The sequence below is a fragment of the Suillus clintonianus genome (assembly GCF_016758775.1).
Source record: "Suillus clintonianus strain FC179 chromosome Unknown DEU56scaffold_6, whole genome shotgun sequence".
Lineage (NCBI taxonomy): Eukaryota > Fungi > Basidiomycota > Agaricomycetes > Boletales > Suillaceae > Suillus > Suillus clintonianus.
Genome location: NW_024539230.1, coordinates 334,785 through 361,017, shown reverse-complemented (window position 1 = coordinate 361,017; position 26,233 = coordinate 334,785). Strand labels below are relative to the sequence as shown.

General features: G+C 49.4%; 11 protein-coding genes across 11 annotated transcripts; 5 read left to right on the top strand and 6 right to left on the bottom strand.

Moving 5' to 3' along the window:
• Positions 1-7: 7 nt before the first annotated feature.
• On the bottom strand, positions 8-1,392 carry DEU56DRAFT_849273 (uncharacterized protein). The gene is made up of 3 exons (XM_041355162.1): positions 1,098-1,392; positions 491-734; positions 8-432 (listed from the first exon to the last, which is right to left on the bottom strand). The coding sequence occupies exons 1-3, from the start codon at positions 1,382-1,384 to the stop codon at positions 91-93; spliced, it is 873 nt and encodes a 290-aa protein (XP_041213743.1). The 5' UTR covers positions 1,385-1,392; the 3' UTR covers positions 8-90.
• Positions 1,393-2,371: 979 nt separating this feature from the next.
• Positions 2,372-4,845, bottom strand: DEU56DRAFT_774058 (carbohydrate esterase family 9 protein). The gene is made up of 10 exons (XM_041351604.1): positions 4,545-4,845; positions 4,417-4,481; positions 4,178-4,309; positions 4,095-4,113; positions 3,693-4,039; positions 3,141-3,642; positions 3,043-3,088; positions 2,877-2,994; positions 2,732-2,827; positions 2,372-2,681 (listed from the first exon to the last, which is right to left on the bottom strand). Exons 1-10 carry the CDS (start codon positions 4,668-4,670, stop codon positions 2,552-2,554), a joined length of 1,581 nt encoding a protein of 526 aa, XP_041213742.1. The 5' UTR covers positions 4,671-4,845; the 3' UTR covers positions 2,372-2,551.
• A 797-nt stretch (positions 4,846-5,642) lies between these two features.
• DEU56DRAFT_726756 (uncharacterized protein) lies at positions 5,643-6,908 on the top strand (the record flags this gene model as incomplete). Its single annotated transcript, XM_041347940.1, has 1 exon — positions 5,643-6,908. The coding sequence occupies one exon, from the start codon at positions 5,643-5,645 to the stop codon at positions 6,906-6,908; it is 1,266 nt and encodes a 421-aa protein (XP_041213741.1).
• Positions 6,909-7,026: 118 nt separating this feature from the next.
• On the bottom strand, positions 7,027-7,920 carry DEU56DRAFT_774048 (uncharacterized protein; the record flags this gene model as incomplete). The annotated part of the gene is made up of 3 exons (XM_041351603.1): positions 7,840-7,920; positions 7,581-7,780; positions 7,027-7,531 (listed from the first exon to the last, which is right to left on the bottom strand). Exons 2-3 carry the CDS (start codon positions 7,678-7,680, stop codon positions 7,029-7,031), a joined length of 603 nt encoding a protein of 200 aa, XP_041213740.1. The 5' UTR covers positions 7,681-7,780; positions 7,840-7,920.
• Positions 7,921-7,942: 22 nt separating this feature from the next.
• Positions 7,943-9,631, top strand: DEU56DRAFT_475767 (uncharacterized protein). Its single transcript, XM_041346406.1, has 5 exons — positions 7,943-8,234; positions 8,296-8,418; positions 8,468-8,571; positions 8,636-8,774; positions 8,846-9,631. Exons 1-5 carry the CDS (start codon positions 8,204-8,206, stop codon positions 9,346-9,348), a joined length of 900 nt encoding a protein of 299 aa, XP_041213739.1. The 5' UTR covers positions 7,943-8,203; the 3' UTR covers positions 9,349-9,631.
• A 25-nt stretch (positions 9,632-9,656) lies between these two features.
• Positions 9,657-12,815, top strand: DEU56DRAFT_774037 (uncharacterized protein). The gene is made up of 7 exons (XM_041351602.1): positions 9,657-10,188; positions 10,246-10,794; positions 10,853-11,368; positions 11,422-11,769; positions 11,824-12,251; positions 12,311-12,644; positions 12,703-12,815. Exons 1-7 carry the CDS (start codon positions 9,963-9,965, stop codon positions 12,726-12,728), a joined length of 2,427 nt encoding a protein of 808 aa, XP_041213738.1. The 5' UTR covers positions 9,657-9,962; the 3' UTR covers positions 12,729-12,815.
• A 1,122-nt stretch (positions 12,816-13,937) lies between these two features.
• Positions 13,938-16,254, top strand: DEU56DRAFT_868674 (peptidase S8/S53 domain-containing protein; the record flags this gene model as incomplete). Its single annotated transcript, XM_041355509.1, has 9 exons — positions 13,938-14,400; positions 14,452-14,745; positions 14,796-14,903; positions 14,954-15,082; positions 15,131-15,448; positions 15,497-15,756; positions 15,806-15,841; positions 15,891-16,034; positions 16,090-16,254. 9 exons carry the CDS (start codon positions 13,938-13,940, stop codon positions 16,252-16,254), a joined length of 1,917 nt encoding a protein of 638 aa, XP_041213737.1.
• Positions 16,255-16,588: 334 nt separating this feature from the next.
• On the bottom strand, positions 16,589-18,608 carry DEU56DRAFT_475486 (uncharacterized protein). Its single transcript, XM_041346405.1, has 6 exons — positions 18,150-18,608; positions 17,915-18,088; positions 17,812-17,864; positions 17,661-17,742; positions 17,516-17,601; positions 16,589-17,466 (listed from the first exon to the last, which is right to left on the bottom strand). Exons 1-6 carry the CDS (start codon positions 18,262-18,264, stop codon positions 16,828-16,830), a joined length of 1,149 nt encoding a protein of 382 aa, XP_041213736.1. The 5' UTR covers positions 18,265-18,608; the 3' UTR covers positions 16,589-16,827.
• Positions 18,609-19,261: 653 nt separating this feature from the next.
• Positions 19,262-21,124, bottom strand: DEU56DRAFT_774024 (uncharacterized protein). The gene is made up of 6 exons (XM_041351601.1): positions 20,750-21,124; positions 20,519-20,692; positions 20,416-20,468; positions 20,281-20,362; positions 20,142-20,227; positions 19,262-20,094 (listed from the first exon to the last, which is right to left on the bottom strand). The coding sequence occupies exons 1-6, from the start codon at positions 20,904-20,906 to the stop codon at positions 19,444-19,446; spliced, it is 1,203 nt and encodes a 400-aa protein (XP_041213735.1). The 5' UTR covers positions 20,907-21,124; the 3' UTR covers positions 19,262-19,443.
• A 298-nt stretch (positions 21,125-21,422) lies between these two features.
• DEU56DRAFT_774022 (peroxiredoxin) lies at positions 21,423-22,198 on the bottom strand. Its single transcript, XM_041351600.1, has 2 exons — positions 21,881-22,198; positions 21,423-21,819 (listed from the first exon to the last, which is right to left on the bottom strand). Exons 1-2 carry the CDS (start codon positions 22,142-22,144, stop codon positions 21,496-21,498), a joined length of 588 nt encoding a protein of 195 aa, XP_041213734.1. The 5' UTR covers positions 22,145-22,198; the 3' UTR covers positions 21,423-21,495.
• A 516-nt stretch (positions 22,199-22,714) lies between these two features.
• Positions 22,715-25,107, top strand: DEU56DRAFT_726678 (peptidase S8/S53 domain-containing protein; the record flags this gene model as incomplete). Its single annotated transcript, XM_041347937.1, has 10 exons — positions 22,715-23,180; positions 23,233-23,520; positions 23,570-23,678; positions 23,720-23,859; positions 23,917-24,033; positions 24,088-24,288; positions 24,336-24,601; positions 24,654-24,689; positions 24,747-24,890; positions 24,943-25,107. The coding sequence occupies 10 exons, from the start codon at positions 22,715-22,717 to the stop codon at positions 25,105-25,107; spliced, it is 1,932 nt and encodes a 643-aa protein (XP_041213733.1).
• Positions 25,108-26,233: the final 1,126 nt, after the last annotated feature.

Below are 26,233 nucleotides of genomic sequence, written 5' to 3'. Positions count from 1 at the left end.
TCATTGACAGCAGGGTGAGTTTATTTTAGTAATTTTACTCACGTTTAAGGTTTTACGTAACAGTATGATAACCTTCTCCTTTCCCAATGGCTATGACTGGGTAGCGCGCACATTGCTGCTTTCTGAACTTGGAGTATCAGCTTCTCCGCTCTTCCTATTCTTTCCTTTATCTTTCTCCGTACACGACCCGTCGTCTGGGTATAGATTGTTCTGCTCTATATAATCGATAACAGTCGCTGGCAGGAGATACTGTACTGAAAGACCCCGACGAAAGAACAGCCGGACTTTCGTGGAGGAAACATCGTTCTGGACCAGCTGAGCGATAGGGTAGATGTTGTTCCGCCATCGCGCCAGGCTGTCGATTGCTTGATCCATGGAGGACCCTGTGCGCTCAATGACAAACGCGCCATGATGTCCAAGTATATCATCGAGCTAGGAATCAGTGCATTAGCCTGCAAATGCGGTTTTTGAGACCCAAGTAGATGCATACATCTTCATGAGACCAAACGCCCGGCTCAGACATGGTGCTAAGCAAGTCTGAGCCAGCAAGGAGCATGATTCGAACATCACGATGTTCACCATCTCGAGTGAACACCCCACCAAGAACCGTGTTGATCTCGTAATTTATGTGGTCGAGCACAACCGCTGTGCGTTGATAATTCAGCAATGCCTCCCAGGGATCGACCATGAGCCATGATGACTCCTGCTCTGCAGCGAGCGTGCACATTTTCACACTGTTTTACGAAGAATAAATCAGTATCGCATTAGAATATGGATGTGCAATCCAAGGCTTCAAGTTTCAAGTTGGGGGATAAGACTTTAGCCTTTCTTCCCGAGATCTTGGAATGCCGGAAACACATGTCATATGTATCAGTGCTTCTTCGTAGAAGCGTGCCTTCTTTAGGGACGCTGTGAGACCTCGTGAGACCTCGTGAGACTCAGTTGTGGTCCACAAAAATAAAGCACGACAACCTGGCGCGGACCGACGACTTGAACTAGAAAGTCACTCCTGAAAAAAAACACAGTCCTTCAAAGTAGGATAGACCACAACTACGGCGATGCGACCATTAGGGAAGAAACAATGGAGCCGCGCTTACCGATGATGTGCGCTAACTAGACCCGGTTTCTTGTACTCGTCGCTAACTGGGCTGAAATATCCACCGACAATCTCAAAATCGGTATTCTGCCGGATGAAGTCATTCGCAATCTCAAACATTCGAAGGTGGTGGTATGTAATAGGATTAAAAGAGCCGCATGCTACCAAGACGATCGGTTGCTTGGTGGAGGCATGTAGAGTGCGATGGAGGCGATGAGAGGTAAAATTATAATTTGTAGGATTCGTAAAGGCGGTTGTTGTCTTGTGCGCAAATGTTTGGGCGGCCATAGTGGTGGAGGGAGCAATTAAAAATGATTTGCTTTTGCTCCGGCTGGCTTACATGTACCGTTCCCCCCTTTCTGGAATTACCCCTCTTGCAATCCCAGTGGAAAAAAAATCTCTAGATTAATAGTGAACACATGGAACTTCTTATATCCCATTCCCTGAGTCATTTATGTTATAGGACATGGCATATGCTCACAGAGATTCAGAAGACCAGCAGGCAGGGGACGGGTACCTTGTAAGTCTCGACATTTGATCACGTGATCGGTGACGCGTGTGAAAAAATATTGGTTCACCCCGCAAACTCGGTCTTACATCACCTCAAGTGCACCCAGAGTGCAAACTGCACCCCGACCGCCCGCGGACCTAACGTTTACCTTCTAACGCATGCAGTACGCATGCAGTCAGGATCAACTTCCAAGTTGACTCATGCCGCGACAGGTCGCGGCCCTGGACGATAACCGTGACAACAGTGCAGTATTACCGGTCGTTGTTCTGCCTCTTGCACTCTACCGCAGGCCACCCTGAGCTGTCAAGCTTTCTTACATATGCTTCAAGCCTGCGGCTCTGTCTCACACCCCTTTCCTTAACTTGCCAAGTTACAGTGGTTGTCCTCCGAGCATAGGACCCTGCGCTCCGGAGAAACCAAGTCATTACCGTGACTAGCATAGGTTGATTGTTTTGTATTCTGTAGAACTTCAAGCTAGGGTCCGGGAAATAAAAATTCCACCGAGTACGCTGTTAAGTCGGCACCGCCGAACCCTAGTACATCTTCAACTGCTCGACGCAACTTGTCGTGTGACTGTCAGTCTTTCAGTTTATGAACGCTAACAATGCGATTTCCGTGGGGAGTGGTGGCCATGGATCGCGGTGGCTTTTAGCTACAGGCTAGGTAATTGTAACATCCCAACCTCCCTTCGTAATTAATTCTACGAGCTCGACCTTCCGAGGTTCTTTTTGTACTGGTTTGGTATCCTAGACACTCATTGATCCGGACCGTAGCTCAGTCCCAAGCCTAACTGGCAAAAATTACAGCATAATCATAACATTGCTCAATGGCACCATCAATATCCGGAGTTTGTCTAGGGTAACTCGAGTGTGCCTCAAGCCTAGGGTGAAACGTCGACGAGAACTATGGCAGAATCTCAGACTGCCATCGGAAATATGATGCGACTACTTCCTCGTCCACACCATCTTGCCCTTCACCCACGTGCTTAGTATATTACCCTGGTGATCAAGTACCACCAGGTCCGCATCTGCACCCGCACGCAAAGTACCCTTCTTGTTTTCAATGTTCAGGCACCTAGAAAAATGTATCGAGGCAAGGCCCGCAGCATCAATTTTCATGCGTACCTTGCAGGGTTGTAGGTTGCACATCTGATAGCTTGACCAATGGAACAGCCCGTATAGCACACGAAGTTCCGTACACATTTGTCGAGAGTAACCACGCTGACGTTCGGCCATTAGTGTAAAAAACTGGCAAGTAGTGTAAACAAACCTTCCGGCAAGGGTGGTGGTGCCTTCTACGTAAAGTGCATCACCCTCCTTGTAAAATCGGCGACCATCGCGCCAATCGTGAACGCCATCCTTGAGGTGTGGGTCGAGAATCTTCATGGCTGTGGGAACGTCAGTAAAGCAACACCGTAAAAAAAAAGGACGCATACCATCGGTAATCAAGATGCACCCGTCTGGATGAGCACTGTACGCCAGCTGCCAAATATATCAAATACAATCCAGATGCACAACAACAATCAAAACGTACTCTCACGGAGTTGGGATGAGAATGAATCCCATCCACGATAATCTCATAGAATGGTCGATCGAATGGTATAGTCGTCACATCTTGCTTTGGCTCACTTTCACTTGATTGCCTACTCTCCAGGGGAATGGCGGCGATAGCGGCAGACCCGGAGCTCGCAATGAACTTGCCTGTGGGAAGCCGAGACTTCTTGTGAGCTTGTTCCGCAAGGAGCATGGGTGTCTGAGGGGGTGTCTTAATCTCATCAAATGCTTCTGATATGTGATCAATTGGAGGCTCCTTAGCGATTGGAAGCGACGGCATCGAGGCATTGAGGGCATTGATAATAGCGGAAGGGAATGGCAAAAAAGTTGAAGAAGACGAAGGAGATAGATAAGGAGAAGCACCGAGCAAACCAATGATAGATGGATCGCGATGGTGAAGTTGCGGCATTGCGTTGAAGAGATGTGTGATGCATCTCGCACCATTCCGCACTGCTGCAGTTGCAATATCCGTCGTAGCCATGCTATTCTCGTTAGGAGTAGCTTAGCACCATCATTTTCAACGAGAGCATACCTGTGTCCGATATTGAAACAGATTCCACGCTTACTGGCTTCGTTAATAGCCTCCATAACGCCCTCGACCTCGGGTGCAGCTGTTATCATGCGCACACCCACAGTGTTGTGGTCGTCGCCTGACATGAGCCAGTCCTCCGCTTCGACCAGGTTCTCTGGACTATAAATAGACTCAAAGGTTTTGAAGCCTTCTGAGGCAGGGATGATTAACGCGGGCGGATGGGCACCTCGCTTGGACATCTGAAGGAACGGCCCCTCGGCATGCCACCCGAGGAGGTGCGCTGCGTGTGGAGGTGACCACGGACGAAGCAGGTTAAGAAGCTTGGGGTAAAACGACTTTTCTTGAGTCTGTTATAGTGCGCATATGTTATGCGAATGAGAAACGCAAGGACCGGAAGCTTACGATAATCGTGGGGACCAAGCTGAGAATCGACAAAGAAATAAGGTGCTACGAAAGAGTGGGTGGTAGATGTATTGACAACGCACGCAGTCACACCCGTCTCAACAATTCTCTCTGCGACCAACTTCAAGCCATCTCGATAAGTTTGGTCGTCGCCTTCGTAAACAGAGAAGTCGAAACCAAAGCCTCCATTGATCTGAATGTCAATGAAGCCTGGACTGTTCAAAATAATTTAGTTGTTACTTAGCAGGAGAAAATACGTAACAAGAGCCGTCGGTTAAACAAGTTCCAAGGCCACTGTGGCTTTCGAGTCCAGAACACCCACCTCAAGATATTTCCTTTAAGATCAATGATCGTATTTGGACGCTCCTTGCGTAGGAAAAAGGTTCGCTGGATAGTACAACATATCATTGAAGCTGATCCAGACAAACTTTAGACTATAGCCTGACCCACCTGCGCATCCAGTATAACACCGCGCCGCTCGTCAATCCACAAGTCCTTTTCAATTAAACCACCGTCTTCCTGTGGTAGGAAGCAATTTGTGAAGCAGATAAGGTCATTCGATGTTGTCGCTGCCATATCAGATGGTTGTAGTTGTGCAAGAGGCTGGGACAGAAGTACAGACAACTGGTACTGCCAGAAGTACTAGTACTAGTACTGACAACTACATTACTGGACGGGCCAGATCGCCGATGACGGTCCATAACATGTGGACTGCTCTCTCTAGCGCCCATGTAAGAGCACGTTTCAACTCGTAAGTTCCACTTTAGTTTCTGAGCGTGGCAACCTCAACCTCGAGAGATTATTCTGATAGGTCACTATCTTTACAATCAATGGAAACTCGGAATCACTGGCAGCGCCCAGGCCTAGTTAATGTCACGTTCGATGACCTCTTGCTTAGCCGGCACAAGACCGTCGTTGAATCTATGCCCCGCAGAGATACCGGCGTACCGACGAATATGTTCAAGTCCTCTACATGATATCCTTTTGCGACTTGACACTGCGCGACTCAAGGTATCGTTGAAGTCCCAGTTCCCTCGGAAATCGCTCTCGTGGGACATCGATCACCGGATTGATAACGGTCCGGCAGGATGGTTCCTTGTTCCAAATTCTACCTGATACCACCGTGTAAGTTTGGGTGCTACTTATGACTTTGCATGTTCCTGATGGTGGCGGCCTGCGCCACCCGAGAATGGAGGCCCCGGACGACGTCACAGCGCTGGGTCTGCCAGTGGAACTCGTCGCATTCGTCGTGAAGCTGTGCGTTCCAATGAACGCCACTGACGAGCATCCGAGTCGGCTCCGAATCTGGATATGGGCTGTGATTCTGCAGTGCTGTACTGCAAATGGCCGAATGGAACACTGATCATTATCTTCTGAGCGCATTCTTACTTGTATTGAATAGGTGACTCGATCAATTTCTCCTCTTTCCTTGCTTACCAGCTGCCTTGATGACCAGGAAACTGTGACTTCCTAAGTCCTGCCCAACTATAGAGACGCGACACCTGATCCATTTTTATCAAGAGGTTCCACGATAAACTTACCAGTATGATGACACCGTTTGGCAACACAAAATTTTCTTCAGCGACGGCTATGGAAACCCTCCCAAACGAACTACTCTTGAAGATCATCTCCGAAGTCGTTCTCTCCTCCACAAGGTCTGGCCGTAAACTAGAGCAATCTCCGCATATTGCTGGCACCACCAAATCAGGTTGGAAGGGACTTGGAAGAGCAGAAGAAATATCAAGCGGCATCCACGCTGTGGCTCTGACCTCCCGTCACCTCCATGACCTTGCGAACACTGTGCTGTATCGCACTGTAGTTCTCAATAGAGAGAAGGATGTCTTGTTGTTTCGAAGAACTGTCAATGGCGCTCAAGAAGCGAGTAGGTCTGGAAGAACGGGAGAGGTGGCCATCACTTCGGCCTTCCTGCAAAATGCTGTGAAGCGCCTTGCGATCACGCATGCACCCTTGAACACTGATTTCGCAGTGTTCACGCTGCGAAAGCTAGGCACGAAAGTGTCCAGCAGTGACATTGCCACCATCATTGCTGCATGCTCTGGAGCACACATGATAGCCATACCTTCTCGGTTGGCACCCGCTCTGCGCGACATTAGGAAAACTGCAGAGGGTTCAGAAGGAGGGGAGGCGCTTGAAATCCCCAACTTGACTGAGCTCTTCCTCGGTTCTTATGTCGACCTCGTCAAAACATGCTGCACAATCCCTCCAATTGCTCAATGGCGGCCCTCGGCACCTTCCACACCCATTCACTCCCTCCCGACGACCCCGAGCACCACACGTCCTTCGACCCCAGATCCCATTATGCGACACGACTCCACTAGTGCTTTGAATGATCCATCACCGGCTACAAACTTCCACCACGTTACCCACCTTTGCATCGCGGAACCAGCTTCTGCATGGTATTCGCCGCTCGCACTTCTAGAAGTTTTCCCCTCATTAACACACATCGCACTCCCCCGTCGCGCACACGCAAACACAGAGAACGACACACACTTCATTGAGGACGTAATTGCGATTTTGGAGGAACCAAGGATGCGGGTGGTCGTCGTGACCATTTTCCCGCAGATCCAAGACGGACCAGATAAGGAACAAGCTGTCAACAGTGATGTAGGCGGACCGTTAGACATCAAGGACAGTACCATCTGGCTTGCTGCAGAAGAGCTTAGAAAGGGGGACGCGCGTCTGTTTGTCATAAATGGACATTCGGGTAGTTGGACAAAAGACTGGCAGGGTCCGACGGTGGTGGCCAACCCTGAAGGCCCTGGAAATTGGTGGAGAAAAGTTACGAGCGCATAGATGCGGTCAGTGCCAGTTTGCGAGATTTGGTATAGAATTTGCACCCGGCGCAGACATAGAGTAAAGCATGTAATGCATATATAGACAGGTCCAGGAACTTCGACGATTCCACGCTACTTACTAGAGAGAACCTAGTAGCATGCCACAAGATCCCTGGGCTCGGCACTCGCGGGACCAATACGTAGCGCGTGCGTCTGGGTTAAAATGTGATGTCGTGACTTGCCAAGCCAGACACAAGGAATCCGCCCATGATGCATGTGCATGAGGTGATGAGGAGCAGAACCACCGGCTAAGCCATCCCGGGTAGCAGATAACTTTTGAACTCACCTTGGACTCATGGACTGTCATCAACATTGCATTGTGAGCGTCGGCAGGAGATGAGGGTGTCGAAAGAGAGAAAACTAAAGTTAGCACGGCGTCGGCGCGTATGTCCACCTGAACACGTGACAACTTGTCAAAAGCTGCCAGTGGTACGTGACCAGTGTGAGAAAATCCCTTCAAGTTGTCACTGCCAGTGTCAGTGTCCTCCTTACACCTGTGCCCTTTCAATCTTCTCAGAGTGTACTGCCAGTGGCAGCCGGGTGCACCGGAAGGCGGACTCCATAAGCGGTGCTGGACTGTTGGTGAGCACTGCTTGTCAGTATGATCTGAATCAGCATATTTATGATATAGACACCATACAATGCATGCATCGTGGGGTATAGCATCGTCTGCGGTCACATACTTTTATAGTTGCAGCTTGGTTTCTAAGAAATCGATGCCATCGCGGCATCGGGGGTCATTTTTATAGATGTGGTTCCACCATATCCAAGAACCACGGCCTGGGCATCAGCGGCATGTAAAAATATGCCCACATTGCGGCATTCAATATTGCCTGCCAAGAGCAAAACGTTAAGATCAATGGCATGCTGGCCACAAACGTCAGTTCCAGACCTTTCAGAATACGTATTGAGGGTGTTTCCCTCCCCCTCTGGCTGCGCAAATGACAAACAATCAGTGTTAGCGAACGCCGGTAAATAACAAGACGCCTAACATTCTGAGAAGACAGCTTATTTATTCTCGATTACATGCAAGAATAGCGGAACCGCCCATAAATGAATACCGCTGTGAGCGGGAACGATGGCGACTCATTCACTGGCGCCTCGGAGTCGGATCAAATGCGACCATACATGGGATAGCTGACTCCAAGGTCGCCCTTGGCATTTTGACGTTTTTAACAGCATGTTGGATGCCATTCCTGCGGCTGTCCTCGACCCCACATAATTTGAGTCCTCACGACTGCACTGAGTGCTATTATGTCCTCACAACGAACACGTACGACTGAAGGTAAGTTTCTCATCAGCTTCAACCGAATTGAGGTATTCAACACGTTTCTGTGGACGAACAGAAGCAGTGCGAGCGAGCAGCATTCGTCCCCTCGTAGAAACATCCGGTGTACTCAAGCGACTGGGGCTTAGCGGACGCTCAGAGGAAGACGAGCGCGAGATTGATGTCCCTCCTCCCAGAAAACGTATGTCACAATGCCTCGAATAGAAGTGTTCTGCTAACTTTCCGTGCAGGCACGCAGAGGGAGCAAGATAAGGAAGACGAGAAGGCTCGCAAGCGTGCAATGAATAACCTCGTGAACTCGTGGCAGGAGCGACTGCAGCTCATCAGTGTAATTGTGAGGTCGTGGCTAACTTTGTGAATGTCATTCATCTGATAAACAAACTTCGTTGGCATTGCAGACGACATTCTTTGCATCCATAGAAGCAGGGATGTTGGTGCCGGTGAATACTGATCCGAACGCAGCGTATGCCTCGCCAGGTCTCCTTAAAACTGCGAATGCAGGATTTTTGGGTGCATTGATCATGCACGTTTACGCGGGTAAGTCGGATGGGTGTTATCGCCTGGGCACGGTCAATGACTCATTCGTGTACAACACGTGTATTGCGCAGCTGTCCTATCATTCCTGGCAGCCTTCCTTTTGATCCGATATAAACTGAAAGAAGCCTCAAACGAAGAACTATTCGCAGAAGGCAGAGCTAAGGGATTTAACATTGTGGCGTCTCCGGTGAATGGTTCATTCCAAGTCAAAGACATCGAGAAAGATGCGCAAGACAACGACTCCCAGATACCTGACTTGGAGAACAACAAAGACACCAAATACGACCCCCCAGCACTGCAGCGGGTGGGATCAACACCTGCAGAGCCTCCTATATTTGCCAGGGATCCACATCTGGAGCAGGTCGGCTTTTGGAGTCCTACAATTTCATCGCATCTACTGAGTCGCGTGCACACATTGTGCATTCTCCTCGCTGTGGTTGGGTTTATGCTTGCGATCATGGGTGTCATGACATACGCGTGGGCGCTGCAATCAAAGGAGGTCAGCATTTTTGTGACTGTGTGTTTCGGGGCCGCTGTCTTTGGGATGGGGTTGCTTTTCCTCCCTGATCCCTAGGAGTTGAGGACAACTCACCACTACCCATTTCATTCTTGAATTCTGCTTCCCTCATAAGCTTACTATACCTCTCCGTACGTGTCATATCCATAATCCTCGTACATAATGATTCTTCTTACATACATGCTATCAAGTTATCTCGCAATAATTAGGTTTTTCTCAGAAACATTGTCTGCAACTGATATCATTTACGAATCGTTCATAACTTCACCTTGAACGCTATTTATGTATGGATTCGGCACTTGCATGATTCCGCATGCGCAGCTCGGCCGACAACACACCCGCAACGGATCATGAGCCCGATCTAGTAAGGGCACTTTTTGTCTCAAAGATATTTCTGTCTCAACCCCGAAAGATTTTTATGTACTACCATACTGACGAGTCGTCAAAGTGTTCAAGTCCGAGTCTGGATCCGTACTGGTAGACGCTCAACGAGTCACGATATACGGCCAGACACTGTTCTGCCGTCCAAATCTTATATCACGTTTGTTTTCGCTCCAAGGTTCTTGCAGATCACTGATTGCGTTTTGCCTCGTGCATCCCCATTAGCTCACCTTTGTAAATACCGTCCCAGGAGGCCCATCAGGAAGTGCGGCACTTAGCCAACTGATAAAATGGTTCAGAATCGCACCCAGCACGAGAAGAACACTCTCTGCATCAGGTTAACTGAGTCCGTCGTCTTCCTTCGCACCTCCGATCCGACTGGCCGAGACCACGTCCAAAACAATGCAGCGCCTGCGATGGTTCGCGGATTGCTCACTCTGAACATTGTGAAGCCCACTCGCATCTCAAGCATTGAGATTGAACTGCAGGGGAAAGCTACTACTTCGTCGTATGAAGGTACGTGTACTTCGATTTCATAGAATCATAAAACGGATCATTGATGTGTGCACATAGGGGTTGGTGCGCGTCGCATAGAGGTGACAGAACAGCACAAGGTGTTTTCTGCATCTACTGTCTTCTTTCAAGCAGCCTCGTCGCCGCCCGCCCGACGTACTGCCTCGGTTGGCCCTGGTCTTCCAGGCCGTGACCACGACCATGCTGAAGTCCGGCCCACCGGAGAGTACAGTTCTGTTCCAGCTCCACAACACGTGCCTCATTCCAATAGCCTTCCAAGTCCAGCATTCCATACCAGGAGCGCTAGCCTGGATCCGCGTCAAATTTCTTCTTCAATAAGTGGGCATTGTTTTAGTGATAACACTGTCCTGCAACGCGACAGCCATGGACCTCACCCCCAAGAAACTGTCCACCTTCCTCCTACTCCCCCTTATAGCCCACCCCTGAACTCCTCCTCGTCTATTGTAGACCATCGTCCCTCGCCCACAGACTCGCACTCGGACTTGATTTCTCAATATTCTGGTCACCCCAGACCAGAAGATAGCCCAGCCCAGACGCTCGAAGAGCTTCGACAAGCGCTCAGGAATAACTTGGAGGCAGGCCAACCGAGTATGTCATTTTCTGGCTGCTTTTTATTTCTCACGATCTATACACCTAACTGGTCTAGGCCATCATGGATCATTTCATACGCCCACTGGTGGCTCTTCTGCGTCCAGCATACACTCGTACCGCGATATTTCCCTCTCCCGTCGACCAAGTATTGAAGACATCTCTGAAAACGATGAGTTGTCTGGACAGACATCCCGGTTTATTTCCCACACACATACATCTCCTGTAGAGTTGCAGAGCCCGAGCAATGTTGCAGCACCGCACGACGATATCCATCGTGGGCGAAAGCATGCCCGGTTTTCGCTTTCTGCTGTTGCCAACGTGTTCGACACGATGGTGGAGCGTGTGAGGTCGCGTTCCCCACGTGCTGAGTCCCAGATGAGAAGCAAGAGTGGAAATCGTGATGACGAACGAGGGAGGACGCTGGACAGGGGAAAGGGGAAGTTGCTGGAACTGCCGTCACATGAAAATGAGAAACACAAGCATCATTTCGCTTTGGGAAAAGTGGGAGAACTCTTAGGGTTGGAGGAAGAACATAAAGAAGTGGGGGAGGGTTGGAAAGAATTTAAGAAAGGTGGGTTTTGATATGTCGCCTCGTACGGCTGTGCGCTTATTCTCGCTCCTCAGGAACATATACCTATCCCATCTCACTTACCATACCTAATAACTCACCTCCCACCATCGAATGCGATCACGGATCCATGATTTGGAGGTTGAAGGCTGAAGTTCACCGACCCGGGGCGTTTACACCAAAGCTGACTGCACAACGCGAGGTCCTTGTGGTTGCAGCACCTTGTGAAGAGGATACCGAGGACTCGGAAAACATCATCATAGAACGTCAGTGGGAGTCGCAGCTGCAGTATCTGATAGCAATATCGGGACGCAGATTTCCCACTGGCGGCACCATACCTATTGATCTCACGATCATGCCTTTCACGAAAGCCAAGGTGCATCGAATATCTGTCCACATCGATGGTGAGTAACTGTACTTGCGCTTTATTTTGTGGAACCTAAAGTATAAATGTGCAGAGCGAATTGATTACCACACAGAAACGAAGCGGACCGCGCGCTCGCAGCCTCCACACCGAATACCTTTGCTTTCACTCGGACAAGAGGTTGACGGCGAGAGCCAGCCGTTACTCCCTCTCATCTCCGACGACCCGGAGGCATTCCGAAAGTCACCCCTGCACCAACTCCTGAACGCTAATGACAACGAGAACGAGATGGCCATGGCTATCATGGGTCCAGGGCCATGGACATTCCACCACGAACTGCAGCTTCCCGCACACTGCTCTCTCATTCATTTCTCCAACCGGAACAAAAAGAGTAACATTACCATCAATCACATGCTCAAGATTGTCCTTCGCGTCGAGCGTGGCGACGAGGTGACCGACCCGAAGACAAATAAGCCGAAGCTATTTGACATCCTCATACAAACGCCTGTGCGCATCTTATCCGTAAGTTCTTTGCATATATTCCATTCCAACGCACCTTTTTGAACAAATCGTGTTTCCAGTGCCACTGTACACCAGCGTGGACATCTCTACCCAGGTACTATGAGGTGCTAGAACGTGACTTTGACAGCAGACGCGTATCCTGTCCATGCGGCCCCGAATCTGCCCACAGCGCGCACAGCGGTCCGAACAACAGCGAAATGCACACGCCTATCTCGTTAAATCGCGTAGTCTCGATCGACTCCGCCGTGTCGTCTGCAGAGAACCACTCGCCGGCGGGGCACAGCGGGACGCTCGTTCAAACGCTTGTGGGGCGGAGCACCCAGTATGAACGGCTGATGTCGGGAATGGAGAGCGAGGCGGGGGAGGCTCCGCCGGCGTATGAGAACATTGGTGGTACGTTTCGGTCTCAGAGGGGGCATTTTTATCATGCTTGAGCTCAAAGGGTCCAAAGGATTGTTAATGCAGCGTCATTATTAATATTTATGAAAGGTTATGATATCGACTTCTTGGGTGTCGGTAGTCGTTTTAATCAGCAGTTGGCAGTTGCGGCTTTTGCTGGAGATATTACTTGAAAAAGTGCTGAAGCGCTGAAGTTGTGTGTTCAAACTCCATGGCTAACAACTCCAAATTGACAACGGCATCCACCATATGTCCTTCCGTAATCATTGTACCAAAAATATAATCTTCTCGTCTCAACTGCTAGTATGATAGTCACCGTACTGCGCACTGGCAATATTAATGGGGTTACGACACCTCAGCACACCTCCCAAGTGAAAGCCTCCACCCAACCTCACCACAGTTACGCAGGGGATTAGACGCTGGTGGTTCTCGCTCCAAGTCGTTGTGTTGGCTAAGCCTGGAGCAAACGAGACTGGTCACTGGATTGCCACGATGGCAGGCCATAGACTGCAATCGCCGTGTCGTGTAGACTGCAATCGCTGTGTCGTGAGTTCAGGAACCGGCAATCGTGCAGCACTTTTGCTCATCTAGTTGGTTCACGATAAAGAGGGAAACAATATTTGACTGAGTCATCCTCATCATTCATGTGAGCTTGAGGTCTTGGTTCGCTTACCGTTTAGCTCTGATCATATGACGTTCTCGCTCGCACTCGTCCTGCAGACTCATGGTGCGACAATCCAGCATCATTATTATTGCCATGGCCTTGGGCATGCATGGTCACAGGATCACCTGTTCGTTCAACATGCTCGCATATCTGATGCGACAGCGACCGCGGAATATTCTGGACTAGCTTTTGGCAATGGTAAACCTGCTTAAGTCCATAAGGCGGCCGCGGGCCCGCATCGGGTACATTCGAACACATGATGGCGAGCGGCATGACGTTCAGAATAGGAAGCATAACGCTCCACCCCTTGTTCCTCTTCATCATGTGAAGGTGTGATTGATTCCGCCGACCTTACTTTCACAGACAAGCTTGAAAAATGATCCACTTGGAGCTGAGCAGGTCGTTGGGGGTATCGTGATCAATCAACGCATCTGTGAGAATGCGGCTGATGGATATTCTTAGGCATTATGGTACATATGGATCCCTCATCGAGTAGCGAATGCACGCATGGTTGTCTTGTTATCTCTATCTGGCATTCTGTGGGTTTCAAGCGCATGTTTTACCCGATTAATGCTATAAATCCCTGACAGACTTTCTCGGTGGATGCGCTCGAGATCATCAGTATGCGCCTACTCTCATCCTTTGTGGTCCTTGCCCTTGGACTGTTGGCTTCTGCCGACTCGCTCCTGTCGCCTTACCGCGTTCACGAGAGACGTGCGCACATTCCTGCTGGATGGTCATACAGCCGAAAACGCGACAATGCAGCTGTCATTCCTCTGCGGTTTGCTCTGAAGCAGAGTGACATCGACGCAATTGGTGACTACTTAATGGAAGTCTCTGATCCGGAGTCTGTGGGATATGGCAAACATTGGACCGCCGGAGAAGTATTCAGAAAGTTTTCGCCTAGCGTTGAAAGCATTGGAGCCGTCCGTGCCTGGCTTGAAGAGAATGGTTTTGATTCCTCCCGTGCCAAGCTCACTCGCAACAGAGGCTGGATCGAAGTCCAAGCCACTGTAGAAGAAGCTGAGCGTCTCTTGCAGACTGAGTACCATGTGTACAGTCACGAAACCGGCCAAGAGCATGTTGGTGAGCAGTATCTTTGATCTTATAATGTCGTGAACCTTACCAGCTATGTAGCGTGTGATTCATACCACTTGCCTGAGCATGTCCAGCCTCATGTCGACTTCGTGACCCCTACCGTACATTTTGACGCCAAGATCTCGAAGCGCTCCGGCTCCACCTCCCCCGATGGGACCGGGCGCACTATTGGACAGCCAGGACATGGCGTTTACCCGAAAACCACCGGAGAGATCCAGAGTCTCTTGAATCAACTGGAGGCTTGCGATCAACAAATCACCCCAATTTGCTTGAGGGCTCTGTATGGATTGGTTTACGAGCCTCTGGCAGCCGACAAGAACAGCTATGGTATCGGTAAGTTATACAACATGGCATTAGGTGCACGAAGTTGACTCAGCAGACAGTGGAGTACACCCCCCAGGCCTACCTGCAAAGCGACTTGGATATGTTTCATAGCAATTTCTCCGACGGCCTTGTTGGTGTTGCGCCTAACATGGTGTCAATAGATGGAGGTTCGTAAGAATCACGGCTATTTGAATTCTGACAGTTAACCCCTCACCAGGCTATGCACAAACCGAATACACCGGCTTCGAGTACAACGGTGAATCTGATCTCGACCTTGAGTACGGAATGAACCTCGTCACCGCTAAGCAGCCAGTCACCTTATATCAAGCTGGAGACATGGTAGAGGGTGGGTGCTTTCATATATCATATGGGATATTGCTGAAAATGCGTGAAGGTGCTTCTTTTAACAACTTCCTCGACGCAATCGATGGCACGTACTGCACCTATGATGGTGGAGACGATCCAACTCAAGACGCCGTTTATCCTGACCCATACGGCGGAGGCTACATGGGCCCTGAAGATTGCGGCACTGCAAAACCTACTAATGTTATCTCGACCTCTTATGCGTACAACGAAGCTGATCTGACGCCTTTCTATACTGCCCGCCAATGCGCAGAGTATGCTAAACTTGGCTTGATGGGTGTTACTGTCCTTTACAGCTCTGGTGACTATGGAGTTGCTGGAAACGGTGGCTACTGTCTGACGCCTAACGGTAAATTCTTCCGGCATCCATGTGGCAAGATGTTAATATTATCCGTAGGAACTTATTCCCTGGATGGCATGATCTTTAACCCCAGTTTCCCGGGAACTTGTCCCTATATCACTTCTGTTGGTGCTACTCAGGTCAACCCCAATTCGACGGTCTACGAGCCAGAAGGGGCATGTGAACAAGTCATCTACTCTGGAGGTGGTTTCAGCAACTACTTCGCGATGCCTGATTACCAGAAGTCAGCGGTCGAGTACTATCTGACAAACTACTACCCTCAGTATCCTCCTAATATCTGGAACGCCTCAGGAACAGTATGTGCTGCTCAAGAAATAGTTAATAACATCTAATCTCCTATCGTAGTCCCGTGCCTTCCCCGACATTGCTGCCAACGGAGCTGTAAGTTTTCGTCGTTGAGATCCCGCCAGCCGATGCTAACAGTAGACAGAACTACGTTGTTGCTATTGATGGTGCATTTTATTTGGTTTATGGAACGTCCTGCTCTTCCCCAGTCAGTGGAGCCATCTTGACAATGGTCAATGATGCTCGCCTAGCAGTTGGAAAGAGCCCGATTGGATTCATCAACCCAACTGTGAGTACCTGCCTCAGATCACGGTTTCCTTTTCTCACTAGCTGTTGTAATGAAGATTTACTCGGCTGACTTTGCTGGTGCTTTCAACGATATCACCATGGGCGGAAACCAAGGATGTGGCACTGCTGGATACACTGCCGTTCCTGGCTGGGACCCAGTCACTGGATTGGGGACTCCCAATTTCCCGAAGCTTCTTGCGAGGTGGTTACTCCTTCCGTAGAATTTGAAGAGGTGACTAGACATGTAGATCTCCCTTCATGAACATATTTCAGACATGGAAGCCGACAACCACAGCCCTGCTATGCTTTACTGTAACTTGTCATAAACGCGCAACCAGGTAGTACTCTTCATACCCAATTACAGAGCCCCCGGTCGTTGGGTGTCGCAAGTAAAAAAATAATCGGACATGAGTACAGGAGCAGTTGGTGGCACCAGACCATGCACTTCACAATTGAGTTCCCAGGGCTGTAGGTACCCTCATGGTTTCGGATCCGGACTGATGATACAGTGGGGAAGGGTTCATGTCTTCACAACTTGCATGCTCAACACCGCAGGATAGACTTCTTGAGAAGGAACATCATAGGCCTATAGGATGGCACTTCTCAAAATGCAAATCAGGGGCAAAGTACTAGTAGGGCGCAAGATACTCAAGTGGCTACTTAAGCCGATCATATGTAGACTCCTATGTGTACAACAGATAGTAGAGTAATATTGTGCGCAAATCGCAGTCTGTGGACTATGTTGGATTGGACTATCATACATTTGAATCATACGAATTACTTCTACACAGTAGTTACCGGAGAGATCTGGCTTGTTCCATCCCTTTCCTGATTGAATCAAAGATTTCGAAATTTGTCTTTCGCTGCTCATCTATCGGCCCATCCAGCGCATCCTCCCACCATCTCTCACCTTCAGGTACATCGCGCCAGCCTCCTTTGAGGAATCTAGCAAACACAGGCGCACTGCCTGATAGACCGACGCGCAGTGCTTGTACCTTCTTCCAGTGAGCGGGCGGATTCATTGGCGAGAACGGCGCGGCAGAAGCGGTATTGGGGGGTTTCGAGAAACCTTCGCATGAGAGAACGATGCCAGGAGGCACTGTGATACGACCATGCTTGAAGCAAACGTATGTGGTGGCCACACAGTGAAGTATGGCACCGTCGGGCTCATTCGTGTTTGACTGTACAGCAGCAAGGCCTTTCGTTACCTGTGCTGTCTTTTCTGCCTGAATATTGGGGTCCCCCCCACTCGCATCGCCGAGGGTCGGAAAAGTGGCCAAATTCTCTGCATGAGTGCGCAAAATTCGAGGAAAATAAAGTGATGTCATTGGAGCCCCCAGTTGCTGACCTAAAGTAGACTTAGTATGATGGTCCATACGTCCATCACCACGTCTCTTCTTTGGGAAAGAGACGTAGCGAGCAATAATGAACATCTTTTCAAGCGTCGTTAGATATTTTCATTTGAAAATGCCTAAAGCTCACCCATTTGTTGTCCCATGCCCCGATGGAGAGTCTCATCTCGTATCTCGCAAGGACCGGTATTTCTCGAATGAAATTAAAGTGGCTGGCTAGATGTGGAAAATTAATGACTGTTTATCAAGAATGTCGTGGGATGAAGCTCACGCACAGCCCAGAGCAACCGATCCACCACTCCTTGTGAATGCAGGGAAGCCTTCCCGAATCATTTTCATGGCGGCTACATCATGGGCCTGAAAAGAAAGTTAAAGGAGGTTTTCATTGCTGCATCGCTTGGACGGCCGGGCGCACCGAGTCCCTACCTTCGCGTAACTGGAGTTACTGAGGTGTCCATTGTAATCGGTCTCGTCCACAGCTAAAGCCAAGTGAATATAAACTTCATGGGAGAATTAGAATAAAACGTACTCGCCCAGCCGTGCTGAACGGTCACTAACTCGAAGGGGTTTGTGCCAATTGGACATAAAGCCTCACTCCAATCGTCAAGGATCTTCGCCCTAACCTTTTTGGGCTTGAACATGTTGCGAAGCCCTAGGAGGTAGTACTGAAGATGAAGTCGCAAGAATGGTAGGAAGATACGAACTGAATATCACAGGCCCGTCTTTGTGTACATTCACAGCTAAGAAAAACAACATGTACTCACTGTGCCAGGCAAACGGTAGTGACCGACAATTGACCATTAACAAAATCAAGAAGATCTTTTTAGTGGCTGACAGTATGGATTGTCTCCACAATAAGTTCTGCGGAACAACTGGCATTGGCAGGGGCAAACTGTACTGGCCAGGTGTGAATATCAGAAAGGTAATAAACCGGGAATGTGTTGAAGTGGAGATTGGATTGGGATTGTGTGGCAGTTAGGAAGACACTGGAAGGAAATGGCGGGCTTGAGTCTCGTTTATGTGGCCTTTGAGAGTCTCATAGGCAGATAGAAGGACGTTTGTCGTAGAATTCCATTGTACATGCTTCATTGATAAGTAGCTTCATTACCAGTCCGACGCATTCAAATTGTCGGGACGCCACAGGAAGACTCGGAGCTCCAGGTCACATGGATGATCTACGTTGGCACGCAGGGTGTGTAATGTCACCGGCCAGCACAACTCTTCCTTTCATATCTTCTGCATGACACGACGACTTGCTGGCCATAGCCACTCTATCGTCTATCATTTCACCATGGGCTGTTCAAGCACTGATTGAAGAACAAAGACTTGCTTGCAAGGTACACCTTGGTCCCTAAATGCAGCGGGTTTAACCTCAGGTACTACTTAGCAGATAACATTCCTTCACAATCAGAACATATGACACTAACCCAATACAATTGGCTCCCCTGCTGTCTTGTCGACCCAACGGGCCGACTTGGCCGACTCCTGAGGTCCATGCTCCTACCCAGCGATCGTTCGAGGGTGCCGGTGGGGATGGTATGACAATAACACAATAGCATGTACCATGTTATTGTAGAGTTTGACGGTGGGAGGATAGAAGTGTGGAGTTTAAATGTGCCATGGCCGATCCTGTTTTTCTATGTTGCCCCCGCATATACCAAGTGCAAAAACATATTGAGTGGGCACTCAATTGGGGTGGCCAGGGATTGAAAGTGCTGGGTTGGCAATATATTGTTGGCCACTGTTTCGTCTCCGAGGCACTACCCGACAAGCAAAGGTGAGCGCATATCCCAACCCGGGCCATCTATGCAACTTGAATTGAGTAAACTTGGACTGGTAATAAATTGGGGCTCATGTGCCCGGCGGCAACTTGTTCAATACCATCCACATAATGTGCAGACCTGATCCGCGTGTAAGTTAGGTCGCCTTCACTAAAAAAGCAAGTCTTGGGATGGTATTATAGCCCCGCCTAATATCAGGGTTGAGGCAAGGCATGAGATACATGGCTGTAGGAATGTTGAGCTAGCTTCCAATGATATAAATAGTTTTTCTAAGTAACTACCCCATGGATCTCGCTCCTTCCATCCCTGTCCTGAGAGAATCAAGGACTTCGAGATTTGCCTTTCGTTGCGCTTCTATCGGCCCATCTAGCACATCCTCCCACCACCTCTCGCCTTCAGGCACATCGCGCCAGCCTCCTTTGAGGAATTTAGCAAACGCAGGCATACTGCCTGATGGACCGACGCGCAGTGCTTGTACCTTCTTCCAGTGAGCGGGGGGATTCGTCGGCGAGAACGGCGCGGCGGAAGCGGTACTGGGGGGTTTCGAGAAACCTTCACATGGAAGAACAACGCCAGGAGGCACTGTAATGCGACCATGCTTGAAGCAAATGCATGAAATCGCCACACAGTGGAGTACGGCACCGTCGGGCTCAGGCATGTTTGACTGGGCGGCAGCCAGGGCTTTCATTGCCTTTGCCGTCTTTCCTGCTTGAAGGTTGGAGTCCTCATCGGTCGCATCACCGGGGGTCCCAGGGGTGGTTAAGCCTTCCGCAGGTGTGCTCAGCAAAATCCGAGGAAAGTCATTTGATGTTATCGGTGTCCTTGATGATCTGGCCCCATTGCCATTGTTCCCATCCGAGTCTCTGTTATAGGTGACATCACTACGCCTATTCTTTGGGAAAGAGACGTAGCGAGCAACAATGAACATCTTGCCGATGTTAGACAGTTTTCTGTGTATAGGCGCTAAGTGCTCACCCATTTGTGGTCCCATGCCCCGATGCTTTGTCTTATTTCGTAGCTCCGAAGGAACGGTATTTCTCGAATGAAATGAAAGTGTGTAGCTACATGTGGAATTAATATTCATCGAGAACTATGCAGAGTGAAATTGACGCACAGCCCAGAGCCATCCACCCACCACTCCTGGCAAATGCAGGGAAGGCTTTGAGAGCCAATTTCAGGCGGGCTGCATCGAGGGCCTAAACAAAGTGGGTCTTCCATTAATGCGTTATTTGGATGGCTGAGCCCTTACCTTCGCGTAACTGGAATTGCTGAGGTGTCCATTATAATCGGCATCGTCCACACCTAAAGTCAAGTGAGCTTGCATTTCAGGAGAGATTTGGACTAAGTCGTACTCGTCCAGCCATGTTGAACGCTCACGAGCTTGAAGGGGTCTGCGCCAATTGGACATAAACCCTCGCCCCAATCCGTGAGTAGCTTTGCGCCGACTTGTTTGGGCTTGAACAGGATGCGAAGTCGTAGGATGTAATACTGAAGACGGAGTCGTAGGACCGGCAGGAATACGCGAACTCAAAGCAGTCAGTGCGTTTGGTGGACATCACGGGTAAAAACGAATTCGTACTCACTGTGCCAGGCAAACGGTAAAGATCGAAAATTGACCAATAGCAAGACCAGGAAGATATATTTGATGGCCTCCAGGCTGCGTGATAACTTCTGCAAGTTAAGAACTGGCATTGGTGGCATCCTGGCCAGAAGGCGCGAACTTTCGCGAGAGTACATCATGATTGTGTCCCGAGTTAAAAGCAGATGAATCGCGACCGAGTTAAAGTAACGGTAGGCGCTTGCGGCGTGACACTGGTTGTTGGATGATAACCAACTCCGGGCTTGTATCTTGCATATGATACTTTTTAGTGCGAAGGACACTGGTTACCGTTTAACAATGTTGAAGAAACCCGTGCACGTGCAAGTATTATCATAACACCAATTTTCGGAATCGGCACACATGCAACCGTTGGAACAAAAATGTACACACTTCTTGGCTTTCTCTCAGCAGTTCTCACTTCGTCATGATTTAGCTTCCGGCCCGACCACAGCGCTGCGCAATTGAGTGAGAAGGTTTTTCCGCGCAAGCACATGAACCGGCGCGCGATACCAACGAGCTCAACATGCAGGGTCTGCGGGTTAGAAATTTCTTCACAAGCCTTCCTGACAACTACTAGGTCGTCAGGAAACCTGTAATTGACAACTTTCAGCTCTAGAATCACGCAAAATCGGCTGACTGGCAGTCAGCATCATGCTCTAGGTGCACATAAAACCTCCATAATCATGTCAAAGAAATACTGGGGAATTGATAAGTACAATAGAAAATATTTCAAGACTGAAGGTCAAAAAGCTTCTGTGCGTCTTGTGCAGCCTGATTCGAAGGAAATACGGGGTATTGCAATCCCGTTATTCTCCCCTTGTCAAAAAGAAGAGTGATACGCTTCAGCAACGTCTGCCCTTCCACTTCGAAAGTAGGTAAATGCAAGGCGCGAGTCAACTCGAGCCTCTCATCACTCAATATCGGGTATGGAAGACTCAAACGGGTTGCCACCTCTAGCTGGTATGCAGTACCCTGAGTGCTCAGAGCAAAAATTGCAGGGCGAGGCGTTAGCTGCAGGAAAGATTCGACTGAATCCTTGATACCGCACAATTCCTACGGGTGTCAAAGAATATGAGATCTCGCGCTTGAAACACATGGTGACTTGGCTCCTTACTGGCGTGCATCCCCTAGCACCGGGAATATCATCCCATCCATTCGGATTGGGCACACCCGGCTGCCCTGTGCGAGGGTATATGAATAAAAGAACCGGTCTTTCGAAAGATTCCGCGTAGATATTGACAAAGGGACCGGAGGTAGCTGGGAGAATTATATGATCAATCTCTGCGAGCTCGTGCTGTGCTTTGAGATGATCTGCAGCACCATCATCTACGGGAACCGGTAAATTGTCTGGAAGAGTGTTCCAGTCCATTGTGATCATGCCAATTTAATATTGTTTGATGATGAATAGATGAATGCCTTGGACAAACTCAAGAGTGTTTGTGTGGCGGTGCACCGTTTTCCACAACCAGATGCGGCGGCACAACTTTGCTTCTACTTATGTCCAGGTCTACTTCTGGGAACCTTTCCTTGTGCTATATGTGCAAGCTACCTTATGCGTCTTTCCCAGGCAACTTATAGGTGATGTTCATTGAAAGGTGCTCGCTGAACAGCTGGTAGTTGCAAGCATTCATAACAGTTCGTCCAAGTTGTCCAAGAAAGAGGTTGATCTATGATATTCATTCAACTAACCAGTCTGCAGAGACCTGTTTGGTGTCTCTCCTCGGACTGTGGGCGGCATTATCTAAGAGCCTTTCATCCATGCGTTGCTCGGGGAAACAGCTCCCAGTGTGGGAGTACTTGGGAGGGTGTCTCATCGAGGAGGCTCTGTTTCGCGTGCTTACGGTCTAATCCTGGCACACATCCATGCTGCTTCCCGTTCTCGAGAATGTTATAAAAGAAATGGCCGACGATTGATTTTACTTGTCAGCTTCTGATCGTCTCTATCGTCATGCGCTGCTCATTGGCCGCATTTGTCACCCTCAGCCTCGCAGTAGCCTCCTTGGCGGAGCCCACTCTCAGCTCACATATTGTGCATGAGAAACGCAGCGCCATTCCTGTCGGATGGTCCCACACTCGAAGACACGAGAGTGCGGCAACCGTTCCTCTGCGCATTGCTTTGAAGCAGAGTAACATCGAGTCCATCGATGAATATCTTTACGACGTCTCTCACCCGGAGTCGGCCAACTATGGAAAGCACTGGACTGCAGGGGAGATTTCCCGAAAATTTTCACCCTCAGAGGAAACCGTTTCCACCGTCAGAGACTGGCTTATTGAGAATGGGCTAGCAAGCGAGCGCATCCGCGTGAGTTCCACCAAGGGCTGGATCAAAGTCGATGTCACGGTCGAGGAAGCGGAACGGCTTATGAACACTGAGTATCATGTTTACACCCATGTTTCCGGACAGGAGCACGTCGGTCAGTATCTTTGTAGAGGAAATTATTATGGTACTCACGTGCCACTTTTTAGCTTGCGAAGCCTATAATCTCCCCGAGCACATTAGTACTCATGTCGACTTTGTCATACCTACCGTTCACTTCGATGCGAAACTTAAGGGTAGATCTGGTGTTGAGCCGGAACCTGCACGTGCGATTGGCCAACCCGGTGTAGGAATCACCCCGAAGACTGCTGGCTCTATCTCACAGTTGGTGACTGAGCTTGAGCAGTGTGACGAGTACATCACTCCTATCTGCTTGAGGGCTCTGTATGGTCTCGTATACGAGCCTGTCGCTACTGAGAAGAACAGCTACGGCATCGGTATGGTTTCTTTTCCGTGGGCCGCCTTGTGAGCTAATTCATTACCCAGTGGAATACACTCCTCAGGCGTACTTGCAATCCGACCTACAAATGTTCGCCATGAACTACTCTACTGATCTCCTCGGAAAGGAGCCATACATGGTATCCATTGACGGGAGGTGATTACCTTAAGCATTCTTCTTTAATCAAAACCAAAAAGACATGTTGCAGGGTATGCACAGACCGAGTACCAAGGTTTCGGATACAACGGCGAGTCGGACCTCGACCTCCAATATGGAATGTCTTTGGTCACTGGCAAGCAGAACGTTACTCTTTACCAGACTGGTGACATGGTCGAAGGTAGGATGAGAACAGGAGAAAATTATGCAAACATATCGCTAACCTCATCAATGACAGGGGCTTCTTTCAACAACTTTCTCGACGCCATCGATGGTTCATACTGTACATTCGAGGGCGGTGACGATTACACTCAAGATGCCCAATATCCTGACCCGTACGGAGGAGGTTACGAGGGTAAGTGCTCGTCTTTGTTGGATCATCAATACAATAAACTTAATGGTGTGACAGGTCCTGAGGACTGTGGCACTGTTACACCCGCCTACGTCATCTCAACATCGTACGGGTACAACGAGGCTGATCTCACTCCGTTCTATACTGCGCGCCAGTGTTCAGAATATGCGAAGCTTGGCTTGATGGGCGTCACTGTCCTGTACAGCTCTGGAGATTATGGTGTTGCTGGTAACGGCGGGTATTGCTTGAACCCCAATGGTATGCCCCGAGTTGAATTTCTACTTCCATCCCTCACACGACAACAGGCACTCAGTCTCCAACCGGTATGATCTTCAACCCCAGTTTCCCTGGTAGCTGCCCCTACGTCACGTCTGTTGGTGCTACCATGGTCAAGCCGAACACAAGTGTCGCGGCTATTGAACCTGAAATGGCTTGCATGGAAGTTATCTACTCTGGAGGAGGTTTCAGTAACTACTTCGCGATGCCCTCATATCAGAAGACCGCGGTCGATTACTATCTGGAGAATTATCCCCCCAACTACCCCCCAACTATCTGGAACTCGACTGGCATGGTGAGTGTCCGAGTAAATGTGATGTGTTCAGTCGAATAAAGCCAACTATCAGTCTCGTGCTTTCCCTGACATTTCCGCCAACGGAGCTGTAAGTGTCTGTTCAAAATGCAGTAGTCTATCAGGGTTTAAAATTATCTCTTATCAGAATTACGTTGTCGCTGTCGACGGTCAATTCGAGCTTGTGTACGGAACTTCCTGTTCTTCACCAGTCAGTGGCGCCATCTTCACGATGATCAACGATGCCCGTCTCGCTGTAGGGAAGGGCCCGATTGGTTTCATCAACCCTACGGTATGTTCCCGCCCCTTTTATCCCTGTCTCACTTAATGATTTATGATGTTAGATCTACTCTGCTGATTTCGCCGGTGCTTTCAATGATATTACCACAGGGTCAAACCCGGGCTGTGGTACTGAAGGTTACAACGCTACGGCTGGGTGGGACCCAGTTACTGGTCTTGGTACTCCCAACTTCCCAATGTTGCTTGAGAGGTGGCTGGCTCTTCCATAGATATGAGCTACGCGATAGAACACTCGTGGTTGTAAATGAATCTGGGCTAAAGCAATTTTCTGTAATATGCATAGGGCGGGTAATATACCGAAACATGGACAATACTATGTACACTGTCTTGCTTCTATAGGTCTGACTACGGCCTGTATCTCGAGAATTCAGAAATGAATCTTCATGATGATCAAGCCATGATCGATTGATCGATGATCGCCATTTGGTAACGCTTGGTATTTCTTTGGCATGTACATTCTCCATTCACTTATGAACAAACACTACCTGCTTTAATTTCAGCGCTCACAATCACAATAGAAGCGCCGAATCGCGCGCGCATTGGGGCGGCTTCGTGAGACGCGCTCGTACTAAACTGCAAGATGGCACTATTTTGTGGCTACGCACGAACACATCTCCCATCTTTGTCCTGAGTCCTCCCAGCTCAAAGTGGCAATGAGCTACACTGCAAGTAGCTTGATCTAGCATATGCGGTTCAGCGCTGTTCAGCGTGTATTTTCCTCGTGATTTGTGCGGGGCTTTCCAGTCACTTTGGGAATTGACCGGCAAATTATTGCTAGCCGCTGAACAGATAATTTCAGTGTGACTGATCTTGGAGCTTGGAGCTAAGGCGTGGGCGACTGTATTATGTAGTGGGCGTTGTTGAGCTGCCCCACCAGTCTAGCCGCACTGGGTGAGGCTATTTAACTACACCGTCGCGAGTTCTCGCTGGAGTGCTGTGACCAATTTGTGGGTAAGCGCCGGGTTACGGCCCCTGAATGAAGCTTAAGCTTAACTTGAGAATGGCAAGGGGCGACGAGAGAATCTGGTGTACGTGTCCTTCGGTGAAAGTGTGACAGGCTGTATGCCGAAGGTCTGTGGGAGTCTGTGGGCGCTGTCAAACAGGATTTAAATGATTGTCGCCATCACGCCGATGATCAAGGAAGTTTCAACCAAAAGTACAAGCCACATCCCCTTGCTGGTTGGCTATCAGGAAGCTTCAGTAAAGTCAGCTTCAAATGGAGGTCTAGAAGACCGCTACGTACTGCTAATGCTTCCCGATCCCCGGGGAGTCTCAGGAGTACTAGTTTCGTGACAAGCGTGACGTTCTTTGTGTACTACGCCTATCAGTTCGCAC

What these genes read in the sequence shown, in the direction of transcription:
- DEU56DRAFT_849273 (XM_041355162.1), bottom strand. Translation starts at nt 1,384, where the DNA reads ATGGCCGCCCAAACATTTGCGCACAAGACAACAACCGCCTTTACGAAT. An exon ending in CTAGTTAGCGCACATCATCG is followed by an intron (nt 735 to 1,097) that starts GTAAGCGCGGCT and finishes TTCGTAAAACAG; the next exon opens with TGTGAAAATGTGCACGCTCG. An exon ending in GCGTTTGGTCTCATGAAGAT is followed by an intron (nt 433 to 490) that starts GTATGCATCTAC and finishes ACTGATTCCTAG; the next exon opens with CTCGATGATATACTTGGACA.
- DEU56DRAFT_774058 (XM_041351604.1), bottom strand. Translation starts at nt 4,670, where the DNA reads ATGGCAGCGACAACATCGAATGACCTTATCTGCTTCACAAATTGCTTC. An exon ending in GTGTTATACTGGATGCGCAG is followed by an intron (nt 4,482 to 4,544) that starts GTGGGTCAGGCT and finishes TGTACTATCCAG; the next exon opens with CGAACCTTTTTCCTACGCAA. An exon ending in CTCATCCCAACTCCGTGAGA is followed by an intron (nt 3,089 to 3,140) that starts GTACGTTTTGAT and finishes TATATTTGGCAG; the next exon opens with CTGGCGTACAGTGCTCATCC.
- DEU56DRAFT_475767 (XM_041346406.1), top strand. Translation starts at nt 8,204, where the DNA reads ATGTCCTCACAACGAACACGTACGACTGAAG. An exon ending in TGTCCCTCCTCCCAGAAAAC is followed by an intron (nt 8,419 to 8,467) that starts GTATGTCACAAT and finishes CTTTCCGTGCAG; the next exon opens with GCACGCAGAGGGAGCAAGAT. An exon ending in GATCATGCACGTTTACGCGG is followed by an intron (nt 8,775 to 8,845) that starts GTAAGTCGGATG and finishes TGTATTGCGCAG; the next exon opens with CTGTCCTATCATTCCTGGCA.
- DEU56DRAFT_774037 (XM_041351602.1), top strand. Translation starts at nt 9,963, where the DNA reads ATGGTTCAGAATCGCACCCAGCACGAGAAGAACACTCTCTGCATCAGG. An exon ending in CTTGGAGGCAGGCCAACCGA is followed by an intron (nt 10,795 to 10,852) that starts GTATGTCATTTT and finishes TAACTGGTCTAG; the next exon opens with GCCATCATGGATCATTTCAT. An exon ending in CGCCTGTGCGCATCTTATCC is followed by an intron (nt 12,252 to 12,310) that starts GTAAGTTCTTTG and finishes TCGTGTTTCCAG; the next exon opens with TGCCACTGTACACCAGCGTG.
- DEU56DRAFT_475486 (XM_041346405.1), bottom strand. Translation starts at nt 18,264, where the DNA reads ATGCCAGTTGTTCCGCAGAACTTATTGTGGAGACAATCCATACTGTCA. An exon ending in TGGATCGGTTGCTCTGGGCT is followed by an intron (nt 17,602 to 17,660) that starts GTGCGTGAGCTT and finishes TTCCACATCTAG; the next exon opens with CCAGCCACTTTAATTTCATT. An exon ending in GGGCATGGGACAACAAATGG is followed by an intron (nt 17,467 to 17,515) that starts GTGAGCTTTAGG and finishes ACGCTTGAAAAG; the next exon opens with ATGTTCATTATTGCTCGCTA.
- DEU56DRAFT_774024 (XM_041351601.1), bottom strand. Translation starts at nt 20,906, where the DNA reads ATGATGTACTCTCGCGAAAGTTCGCGCCTTCTGGCCAGGATGCCACCA. An exon ending in CGTTCAACATGGCTGGACGA is followed by an intron (nt 20,469 to 20,518) that starts GTACGACTTAGT and finishes ACTTGACTTTAG; the next exon opens with GTGTGGACGATGCCGATTAT. An exon ending in GCAATTCCAGTTACGCGAAG is followed by an intron (nt 20,363 to 20,415) that starts GTAAGGGCTCAG and finishes CACTTTGTTTAG; the next exon opens with GCCCTCGATGCAGCCCGCCT.
- DEU56DRAFT_774022 (XM_041351600.1), bottom strand. Translation starts at nt 22,144, where the DNA reads ATGATCACAATGGACTGGAACACTCTTCCAGACAATTTACCGGTTCCC. An exon ending in GTGCTAGGGGATGCACGCCA is followed by an intron (nt 21,820 to 21,880) that starts GTAAGGAGCCAA and finishes TGACACCCGTAG; the next exon opens with GAATTGTGCGGTATCAAGGA.